The sequence below is a fragment of the Eurosta solidaginis genome, chromosome 5 (assembly GCF_040869045.1).
Source record: "Eurosta solidaginis isolate ZX-2024a chromosome 5, ASM4086904v1, whole genome shotgun sequence".
Taxonomy (NCBI): Eukaryota; Metazoa; Arthropoda; class Insecta; order Diptera; family Tephritidae; genus Eurosta; species Eurosta solidaginis.
The window spans coordinates 216889342-216901866 of NC_090323.1; the positions used below are offsets into that span (position 1 = coordinate 216889342).

Here is a 12525-nt window from a genome sequence, read left to right on the forward strand (position 1 = left end):
AAGAAACGAACTCGACCATCCCGATAATGATTTGATATGACCACGTTCACCCAATCCCATCTCGCCTGCTAAATAAAACGAGTTCATCACGGGTAAGTAAGACTGGCAATTCAGTTGGATAAGTTATTAATTTAGCTGGCAACCCCTCGAAAGGGTTACACTACACAATTCCTTGTATACCTGAATAATGACTTCGAAGAGGTATGTGTCCGAGGCGGATCCACATTATGCCGGACGGTTAGGTAGCCTAACTATCCTTTTAGTTATACACAGCTACATGAAATGTTTTTAATGCAGAAGTAACTGAACGTCATCGTTGAATTGATCATTTAGGCACAAATTCGACAATCTGGCACATAACTCAATTTCTGAGCGTACTGGAGCAGTACGCAGCAACATTTATCATCTACCAGCATATATAGCAGCTAAAACGACATTCTCCAAGCGAAATAATGAAATTTTTCCTAGTCTCTTCAGCCGAACTGAAACTGCGCACCAAATAGCGTCAGATAGATAAGAAGCAAAAATAAAATTACCTCTGGACAATGGAACTGAATAAGCCCAGCTCATACAAATTAGGATGTGACATCCTTCATATGTGCATTTATATGTTTTTAATAAGGAGACTGTCACGGGTCGGACTTCATAAAGTTTACAGTAAGGTGAACACTTTAGCGTTTTACCCAATATACAATATTCCACTTCGAATTAAGCGAAAGAGCTCTAAGAGGTCTACGCCAGCCATGAAAGCACCTGCTCAGCCACTTCGTTTGAACAAAATGAGACTAAAGTAAGAATTGTGTTAGACAGATTTATCTAGGAGGACATCTACAATGCTCGTATTTATCACCATCATCCATCTGCGTGAGATACCTAGGACCTAGATTGGGTATAACAAGATTGAATTTAGATATGTTGAATATTTGAGTTTGGTACCGGTCTATAGGGATATTTGTTCAACGTACAAATTTAGACAGAAACTCATCTTGGCATATACATACGTTGCTTATATCCTCTTGTTCGTTGTATTAAAATAAAACCAGATTGTATAATTTACAAAAAAGAAAAACATTGATATATTAATTCATTCTTCAATTATTTCATAAAAGTCAATAAAACGGCAGTTGAAACCTTGCAGCAAAAAAGATTATCAGACCAATTCTAAATATTCTCGCGGAAATTTGTTCTCGCGGATTTTTTTATTCCCGCGAAAAAATTCCTCCAATTCTTTTCTCCTAGGGAGAAGAAAAATTGGGGAATAGGAATTTCGAATTTTCGAAGTCAGCTGTTTTGTCAATTGAAATTTTGTTGCGCATTTCTTATTTTGTTTAAAAAATTGAAAAGTTTAATTATTGTTGCGAATTGGTTTGAAATTAAGAAATAAGGTATAAACAATGCACATTATTGTATTTCAACATCAACAGAGGAGCATAAGAAGAAGACGGCTGGATAACACAAATCCGCCGGAGTTGCCTGCTTTCATTCTGCAAAACAATTTTCTGGCGGCCACGTCGAGTTGAGTTCGCCTTTCGCCATATGCCAAAATCTACTTAAGCCTTCTTAAAAAAATCCTTGCGCAATTTCTGGATGGCTGCATCAAATATACAAAGAGCTCTTCCGTTGCTTATGATATACTTTTCGACTTAAAATAAAGAATAGTGTGGTTGTTGTTGTATTAACAGTGAGAATATTGGCGTAGAATGTAAATACATATTTTAGCACAAATTTGTACAAATAAGTGTTCTTTCTTAAAAGAACGAATTTCCTTTAACTATTTTGATGCATTCCCTTTAATTTAACTAGTGAAAAAACTCCTATGAAATGGCAAAGAAATCTCCCTCACATTCATAATACCTACTTTTCTCCCATAACCGGTTTCCTCTTTTTCGAACATTGTTCAGAATAGGAGGAAAGGGAGAAGTGAAAAAACTCACAAGGAATTTTTATTTAGAATACGAGGAATGGGAGAAGGGAAAAAAATTGCACGGAATTTTTGTTTAGAATTGGACTGTATCTTGTATAGCATTGGTAAGACCATTTAAATATAGATGATTATATTCAATTTATTTGTTGTATTTGTCAATAAGTAAAGGTTATATTTATTTAACAATTCTTCCTCTGTAGTTACTTATACAACTGAGTGGAAGATCTGTTTGCTGCCTTAGCTTAAAGTTTTTTGTCAATATTTGATTAAAAAATCGCGGAATATGCGAACTCGTTTCAAAAACATAATAACTTCAATATATTTTCAGCTTACATAGGCTATTTTGAAATAAATTCTGAGATAGTGCATTCTTCAAATCTTTGTTCAGATAAAGCGATTTCGCATGGACAACCGGTATAAAGGCGATCTTCCACTGCAGGCGTCAGGACGCGTCGTATTATTTTACAAAAAATCATCTTTTATGTTTATCAATACATATTTACATACATATGTACATGTGAATTATCAGCGTTAAGGCAACGTGTATTGAATTTAATATTTTTTTTTAAGTTTCAACTTATTTATAATTATATAATTATAATATCTATATTTTAGACTATATATCATAAAGTAAAAAATTATATTTATTATGCACATTTTTAGCAAATATTTTTTACTATTATTTTAACATAATTAATGCATACACTTATGCACTTTTCTTCACTGAGTACGTTTCGTGATTTCACAACAATAATAAAAATACAAAAAAAAAAAAAAATTATTTCATTCATAACATTTTGTTCGACTTCACATTTTAATTTAAATTTGGTTTTAATTGGACTAGTTTATGTTATGTACTAGGGGATTAAAAAATAATAATAACTTTACCAAAAAAGCGTGTATGTTTATTTTTTTCAGTTTTGTTCATAAAAGGTTTGCATAATAACTATTTTATTTCGCGCTCTACCTGTTTCTAGTATTTTAATACCTGTTCGAGTGTTTTCTTTTTTATAATATGCTTGATCCTATAATTTTTCAATCGAACTTATTATTTTGCTGTTTCTTGTTGGACATATCCCATGAGATGATTAGAACATGCCAGGTCGATCGGTTTCTCGATTTGCTTGTTTCTCAAAGAACATGGCATCCTAAAAATAATACAAATAAATTAATTTTGATTTTGCATAAACATGAGTGTACGGAAATAGCGCAGCATTCTATTTTATTCTGACTTTTAACATAAATACATATATGCAAACTAGCGTTACTGATGTGCTTCCCCCCAAGAGAAAGATAGAAGGCATGAACATAAGCTAAATAATAATATCAAGTTTTGAAAACTAGAAAAATAAAAAATTATTAAAACAAGTAAAACAAGTAAAGGTGTCTAAGTTCGGGTGTAACCGAACATTATCAGCCCAATTCTAAACGAAAATTCCGTGCGAGTTTTTTCCTTTCTCCCATTCCTCGTATTCTAAATAAAAATTTCTTATGAGCTTTTTCGCTACTCCCTTTCCTCGTATTCTGTACAATGTTGGAAAAAGCGGAAACCGGTTATGCGAGAAAAGTAGGTGTTATGAATGTGAGGGAGAGGGAGATTTCTCCGCCATTTCATAGGAGTTTTTTCACTAGTTAAATTAAAGGGAATGTATAAAAAGAGTTAAAGGAAATTGGTTCTTCTAAGAACACTTATTTGTACAAATTTGTGCTAAAATATGTATTTACATTCTACCACAATATTCTCACTGTTAATACAACAACAACACCCACAATATTCTTTAAGTCGAAAAGTATATCATAAGCAACGAAAGAGCTCTTCGTATATTTGATGCAGCCATCCAGAAATTGCGCAAGGATTTTTTAAGAAGGCTTAAAAAGATTTTGGCATATGACGAAAGACGAATTCAACTCGACTTGGCCGCCAGAAAATAGTTTTACTGAATGAAAGCAGGCAACTCCGGCGGATTTGTGTTATCCCGCCGTCTTCTTCTTCGTATGCTCCTCTGTTGATGTTGTTGTGGCACCAATTAATTACTCATTTTAGTGAATACCACAAGAAATGCAACACTGCATTGTTTATATTTTATTTCTTAATTTCAAAGAAATTTGTAACAATAATTAAACTTTTAAATTTTTTAAACAAAATAAGAAATGCGCAAAGAAATTTCAATTGACAAAACAGCTGACTTCGAAAATTCGAAATTCCTATTCCCCAATTATTCTTCTCCCTGGGAGAAAAGAATTGGAGGAATTTTTCCGCGGGAATAAAAAAATCTGCGAGAGCAAAATTCCGCGAGAATATTTAAAATTGGTGTGTATATACTCAGAGTGAGCTTCAATTGTACAATTCATTTCAGATAAATTACTTTTCTACAAACACGTGGCACCGCCCGTTTAAAAACATGTCTCCACATTTCCTCTTACAATAAAACTTGATAAGTGAAATATCATTGATTCAAAACTATTTTTTGCTAAGTTATAGCTTATTATTCTTCTCTACGACCCTTTTAAACTTGTTTTATATCTAAGTTGCCGTGGCCTTTAACCGATCTCCTCCATTTTTTCCAGAAATGTTTCCTGCTATAGGGAAAATTTGTGTACCAAATTTCATTACGATCCGTTAATTTTTCTTCGACTCATGGCTCCCGAAACATAGAAAAATGATTAGTCATAAAAGGGGCGGTGCCACACCCATTTTTTAAAATTTGAAGTTTTTCCTGGTTATTGTTATAAATACACTTGGGAAATGAAATACCATTAATATAAAGCTATTATTTGCAAATATATAGCTTATTTTATTTGTCCACGGCCCTTTTAAAAATCTTTTATATAAAAGTGGGCGTGGTCCTTAACCGATTTCGTTAATTTTTCTTCAAAGCATTCCTTATTGTAAAGGCAACCTTTCGAATTTTGTTACGATAGGTTCAGCGATTTTTGATTTATGATTAATAATATTTGTAAAATTGATTTTATTACAAGTGGGCGGTGCCACGCCCGTTTAAAAAAATGTTTTCAAATTTTTATCAAGAGTCTCAATATCAGTCCACACGTCAAACTTCAACATTCTAGGTGTATTATTTACTAAATAATCAGGTTTTTTGTGTTTTCCAAAATGTTATATATATAAAAAGTGGGCGTGGTTATCATCCGATTTCGCTAATTTTCAATACCAATCTATTCTGGGTCCAGATAAGCTCGTATACCAAATTTGGTGAAGATATCACAATATTTCCTCAATTTATCGTGTTAACGGACAGACGGACGGACGGACGGACATGGCTCAATCAAATTTTTTTTCGATACTGATGATGTTGATATATGGAAGTCTATATCTATCTCGATTCCTTTATACCTGTACAACCAACGTTATCCAATCAAAGTTAATACAGAGTATATTAGCACTCTGAGCATAAAAAAAATTTTTTAAGTTAAACGGTTTCATTGAAAACAATACTTACATTAAGTAATAATAATACCAAAAGCTGCAATTTCTAAAAATATGAGGCGTAGCTTAACCTAATTAATGCCCCTATTACCGTTTACAACTCAACTTAGTTGGGTTGTAATTAAAACAACTCAACTTTAAGACAACTCAACTCCTGTTTGGTATTACGAATTACAACTTATTTCAGTTGAAATTGAATTGAGTTGCCAACTTCAGAAAGTGATGATTTGACAGATAAATAAACAGCTGATCAATTTGTGGCAGAAATTTAAGCATTTTCAAATGTGATTTTTTTATTAATATTATATGAAATCTATTTTATAATGACAAAAATGTTGGTGATTTACATGTCGCGAATACGGAAAACATTCGCGTGATCATTCCAATCCCTTGGAACTACCAAGCACCAAGTAAGAAAATGTTTAAGTGACAAATAATGAGTTTCATATGAAGTTATTTTGCAGATTTGAAAGGAAGCATTTTACTAAGTACTAAACAAAATTAAGGACCATTTCCGCATACGCGTTCGTATTTTAAAATTATGCGCCATACTCCGATTCCTTGCTGACGGCAGCTATCAAATATGATGTGGAAATGATTTTGGTGTTGGACTGGTTTTAGATATTATTGAGGAGCGTACTTGTGCGAAGTAGATTAAAACCCAAACAGAAAAAATTGTATTTTACCCAAATAGGATTCCAGAAGTAGTGATAAGTATCAATGGGACTCGCATAATTTCACCTATTTTGGCTGCATCCGAACTGCGGCCAGCCTCGTCCAACTATGGAATGTCGCTACATAAAGTCAAAAAGTTATTCAATGTAATTCGTTTAAACGATGTTTTTTCTAGAAATGTGTACAAAATTGTTGATTGTTTTTTGATTAAAAAAGGTTTAACTACAGGCTTTAAATTTTTTGCTTTTTTTTGGTAACGTTTTATAAGCCCGTGCACCATCTAACTCTTATCAAAGGTGGTATCAAAAGACGGGTTTCCATCTCCGTTTTCAGGATTCGAAAGCGGAAATTAAAAATTTTATTTCTTTCGAAAGATATTTACAAAGACCCACAAAATGGCCCGAGAGGGTCCGAAATATGAGGCCCGTTCCACAGTTTTTTTGCACAGAACATCTTTCTGCGTTGGGGGCCTTTGGCCGCGATTCGTAAAAATAACTCTGGTTGGGTCCAACACCTTTCTGCATTGCTGTGTACAAAAAATCTGGCAAAATACAACCACATGAAATTAGATTTTTAATTTTTGTGGTAATTCTTTACGACAGCATGACACTGCTAATACGTGTCCAAAAATATCGAGAGAGGTATTAAACGATGCGTCTTGACATCAGTATTAATAATCCAAAGGCAGAAAATTAAAATTTTAACTCGTTCAAAAGATATTAAACAAAAACCGAAAAAAGACACCAACATTACAACAACCACATGAAAATCGCCAACTTCAACTGCAAATATCTCCGGACAGAGATAAAATGTTTCTTTTCTTGTTCTCGAGATAAATACGCGTGTTTTGACACCTCTCTCAATAATTTTGGATGCGTATTACCAGTGTCATGCTGTCGCAAAGAATTACAATTTTTGTTGTCGGATTCTTTTAAATCGGAGGTCGAAACGTCTTTTGATACCAACTTTGAACATTTTTGTTAAAAATTAGGTGGTAAACCGTCTCCTAAAACGTAACATTTTTTTAAAACGACTGAAAAATTGCATGAGACAACTGCTAGTAAGCAGTTGTAAGATTTTGACGTCTTTGACAACTACACCAACACAAGGTTGTAAACGGCAATGCCACAAAAAGTTGTAAGACTAGACAACTCAACCGAAATTTTTTTGACATGTTGAGTTGTAATCTGTAATACCAAATTGCGAAATTTCAACCCAACCAGAGTTGAGTTGTAATCGGTAATAGGGGCATAAGGTTCAGTTGGTCTTATATATGACTATCAATAGAAATTTGAAGAGTCCAACGCTTTTATTTAATTGTCTGATCAAGATTGATGAGGAGTGTGATGACTAGTATCTAGGACCTACCTAATTATTTTCTAGCTTTTAGTATTATTATTACTTAATGCAAGTATTATTTTCAATAAAACAGTTTAACTTAAACATTTTTTTTATTGTTTTATTTTCAAGTTTTCACTCTTTATTTAATCGCCTATTATTTCTCATTCTATTTAGTTCATTTAGTGACTGATTGTTACAAGGACTCCTTCCTGCCAATTTGTTAAGACCTAGGTCACATAATCCTTCCAAAGGCTCTACTCTACTCGGCGCAACGTATGCTTGTCCCTCCTCGAACTCCAAAATATTTTGATGTCACTTCTACCGGACTGTATGGAATATCTGTTCCAAATCTGAGCCAAATCGGACCAAAATACGATTTTTTTAGTATATCGATCCTTGCGCCACCTGGTGGCGATTTTTTCATATGTCACTTTCTATTCATGTATGTAATATGTGTTCCAAATATGAGCCTAATCGGACCACAAATACGATTTTTTTGAATAAATCGATCCTCGCGCCACCTGGCGACGATTTTTTTCATATGTCGCTTTCTATTAATGTATGTAATATGTGATCCAAATGTGAGCCAATTCGGACCACAAATAAGATTTTTTGAAATATTTCGATCCATGAGCCACCTGGTGGCGCTTTTTCATATTTCACTTTCCATTCATGTATGTATTATGTGATCCAAATCTGAGCCAATTCGGACCAAAATACGATTTTTTCATATATAACTTTCTATTCATGTATGTAATATGTGTTCCAAATATGAGCCTAATCGGACCACAAATACGATTTTTTTTAATAAATCGATCCTTGCGTCACCTGGCGACGATTTTTTTCATATGTCACTTTCTATTCATGTATGTATTATGTGATCCAAATATGAGCCTAATCGGACCACAAATACGATTTTTTTGAATAAATCGATCCTTGCGCCACCTGGCGACGATTTTTTTCATATGTCACTTTCTATTCATGTATGTATTATGTGATCCAAATCTGAGCCAATTCGGACCAAAATACGATCCTTGCGCCACCTGGGGCGATTTTTTCATATGTCACTTTCTATTCATGTATGTAATATGTGTTCCAAATATGAGCCAATTCGGACCACAAATCGGAGTTTTTTTCGTATTATTGCATTGTCATCGGGTTCTGAACTATATTCCAAGTTTCAAGCGTGTAGGTTATCGGGAAGTTACTTAAATTTTAATTACAAAATTCGTTCACAACGGCCGAGCGGACGGCCGGCCTGTCAAGTCTAGCTAAATAAAACCGTTTAAAAATGGGGACCATATAAGAAAACAGGTAAGGAAGGCTAAGTTCGGGTGTAACCGAACATTACATACTCAGTTGAGAGCTATGGTGACAACATAAGGCAAAATAACCATGTAGGAAAATGAACCGAGGGAAACCCTGGAATGTGTTTGTATGACATGTGTATCAAATGAAAGGCATTAAAGAGTATTTTATGAGGGAGTGGGCCATAGTTCTATAGGTGGACGCCATTTAGGGATATAGCCATAAAGGTGGATCAGGGTTGACTCTAGAATGCGTTTGTACGATATGGGTATCAAATGAAAGGTATTAATGAGTATTTTAAAAGGGCGTGGACCTAAGTTCTATAGATGGACGCCTTTTCGAGATATCGCCGTAAAGATGGACCAGGGGTGACTCTAGAATGCGTTTGTACGATATGGGTATCAAATGAAAGGTGTTAATGAGCATTTTAAAAGGGAGTAATCTTTAGTTCCATAGGTGGACGCCGTTTCGAGATATCGCCATAAAGGTGGACCAGGGGTGACCCTAGAATTTGTTTGCACAATATGGGCATCAAACGAAAGGTGTTAATGAGTATTTTAAAAGGGAGTGGGCCTTAGTTCTATAGGTCGACGCCGTTTCGAGATATCGCCATAATGGTGGGCCAGGGGTGACTCTAGAATTCGTTTGTGCAATATGGGTATCAAACGAAAGGAGTTAATGAGTATTTTAAGAGGGAGTGGGCCTTAGTTTTATAGGTGGACGCATTTTCGAGGTATCGCAATAATGGTGGACCAGGGGTGACTCTAGACTTTGTTTGTACGATATGGGTATCAAATGAAAGGTGTTAATGAGTATTTTTAAAAGGCAGTGGGCCTTCGTTTTATAGCTGTTCGCCTTTTCAAAATATCGCCATAAAGGTGGACCAGGGGTGACTTTAGAATCTGTTTGTATGATATGGGTATCAAATGAAAGGTGTTAATGATTATTTTAAAAGGGCGTGGGGCTTAGTTCTATAGGTGGACCCCTTTTCGAGATATCGCCATAAAGGTGGACCAGGGGTGACTCTAGAATTCGTTTGTGCAATATGGGTATCAAACGAAAGGAGTTAATGAGTATTTTAAGAGGGAGTGGGCCTTTCGGGACCAGGGGTGACTCTAGACTTTGTTTGTACGATATGGGTATCAAATGAAAGGTGTTAATGAGTATTTTTAAAAGGGAGTGGGCCTTCGTTCTATAGGTGTTCGCCTTTTCGAAATATCGCCATAAAGGTGGACCAGGGGTGACTCTAGAATGAGTTTGTACGATATGGGTATCAAATTAAAGGTATTAATGAGAGTTTTAAAAGGGAGTGGTGGTAGTTGTATATGTGAAGGCGTTTTCCAGATATCGACCAAAATGTGGACCAGGGTGACCCAGAACATCATCTGTTGGATACCGCTAATTTATTTATATATATAATACCACGAACAGTATTCCTGCCAAGATTTCAAGGGTTTTTTATTTCGCCCTGCAGAACTTTTTCATTTCATTCTACTTAATATGGTAGGTGTCACACCCATTTTACAAAGTTTTTTTCTAAAGTTATATTTTGCGTCAATAAACCAATCCAAATACCTTGTTTCATCCCTTTTTTCGTATTTGGTATAAAATTATGGCATTTTTTTCGTGTTTAGTAATTTTCGATATCGAAAAAGTGGGCGTGGTCAGCCGGATTTCGGCCATTTTTTATACCAATACAAAGTCAATTCAGATAAGTACGTGAACTGAGTTTAGTAAAGATTATCGATTTTTGCTCAAGTTATCGTGTTAACGGCCGAGCGGAAGGACAGACGGTCGACTGTGTATAAAAAGTGGGCGTGGCTTCAACCGATTTCGCCCTTTTCCACAGAAATAAGTTATTTTCCCAGAATCTAAGCCCCTACCAAATTTCACAAGGATTGGTAAATTTTTGTTCGATTTATGGCATTAAAAGTATCCTAAACAAATTAAATGAAAGAGGTCGGAGCCACGCCCATTTTGAAATTTTCTTTTATTTTTGCATTTTGTTGCACCATATCATTACTGGAGTTGAATGTTGACATAATTTACTTATATACTGTAAAGATATTAAATTTTTTGTTAAAATTTGACTTTAAAAAAATTTTTTTTAAAGTGGGCGTGGTCGTTCTCCGATTTTGATAATTTTTATTAAGCATACATATAGTAATAGGAGTAACGTTCCTGATAAATTTCATAATGATATCTTCAACGACTGCCTAATTACAGCTTGCAAAAGTTTTAAATTACCTTCTTTTCAAAGTGGGCGGTGCCACGCCCATTATCCAAATTTTACAGATTTTCTATTCTGCGGCATAAGTTCAACTCACCTACCAAGTTTCATCGCTCTATCCGTCTTTGGTAATGAATTATCGCACTTTTTCGGTTTTTCGAAATTTTCGATATCGAAAAAGTGGGCGTGGTTATAGTCCGATATTGTTCATTTTAAATAGCAATCTGAGATGAGTGCTCAGGAGCCTACATACCAAATTTCATTAAGATACCTCAAAATTTACTCAAGTTATCGTATTAACGGACGGACGGACGGACGGACATGGCTCAATCAAATTTTTTTTCGATCCTGATGATTTTGATATATGGAAGTCTATATCTATCTCGATTCCTTTATACCTGTACAACCGACCGTTACCCAATCAAAGTTAATATACTCTGTGAGCTCTGCTCAACTGAGTATAAAAATAGATAGGTAGTTTGTGTGAGGATGCAAAGTATCACGTTTTTTGTGGTCTGCATGTAAAAGCTATGACCACGAATCACTTATTTTAACAATATATGACGTAAGCGTAAGCTTTTGATGAAATTTCATGCTTCTAGTCGTAAAAAAGGGGCAAAAATGGCAGTTTATATGGGGTATACACTATATATACCACCGATCTCTATGATTTTTTCAGACAACAATATATGCTATATACGTAAGCATTCGTTGAAAGTTGAAGCCTCTAGCTCTTAAAATGGGCCGGTAATTACGAAAAGTATCCTATCTGAACGATCGGTTGTGGGGGATACATGCTATGTATACGACCGATCTCATCCATCAGACAACAATATATGCTATATATGTACGTAAGCATTTGGTGAAATTTGAAGCTTCTAGCTGTTAAAATGGGGCAGAAATTGCGAAAAGTTCTTTATCTGAACAATCGGTTGTATGAGATATATACTATATATACCACCGTTCTCTATGATCTTTTCAGACAATATGTGCAATATACGAAAGAATTTAGTGAAGTTTGAAGCTTCAATCTGATAAATTGAGGAAGATATGAGAAAAATCCCAATTTTCTGAAAAATCGGTTGTATGGAGGTATTATGCTATAGTGGCCCAATCCGGCCGGTTCCGACAAATGTCCAATCGGAAACCTAAATACACCCGCTCACCAAATTTTATCAAGATATCTCAAAAATTGAGGGACTAATTTGCATACAAACAGACAGAAGGACAGACGGACATGGCTAAATCAACTCAGCTTTTCATCCTGATTATTTCGGTATACTTAATGGTGGGTCTATCTATTTTCCTTTAAGCACTTACAACTTTGGGATTCGTGACGAAATTAATATACCATTTCATTTTCATGAAAGGTATAAAAAGTTTCGTTACGCAGCTGTAGGGACTTTTTTTATCGTAACTGTAGATCCCTTCGACTTTTATTTTCGTGGAGCTATTTAAAGTATTGCTATTATTTCTGGCCTAGCTCCAAGCGGTCCCAAAAAATTGTATTCTTAACGAGCCGTATCTATATACTGGCTCACTACCTTACATTCAAATTTTTCAGAACAGTTTATATCTTACCTTCGTTCTCAAATTCTTCGA

At 34.8% G+C, this 12525-nt stretch overlaps 1 protein-coding gene across 4 annotated transcripts in view; it reads right to left on the reverse strand.

Moving 5' to 3' along the window:
• Positions 1 to 2043: 2043 nt before the first annotated feature.
• The window catches only part of scramb1 (scramblase 1), a 45039-nt gene continuing 34557 nt past the window's right edge, over positions 2044 to 12525 (reverse strand). For all 4 annotated transcript variants that reach the window (XM_067788274.1, XM_067788276.1, XM_067788275.1 and 1 more), the window contains one exon: positions 2044 to 3072. In XM_067788274.1, coding sequence (XP_067644375.1) covers positions 3013 to 3072 — 60 coding nt within the window. In that variant the 3' untranslated portion in view covers positions 2044 to 3012. The remainder of the gene's footprint in view (positions 3073 to 12525) is intronic.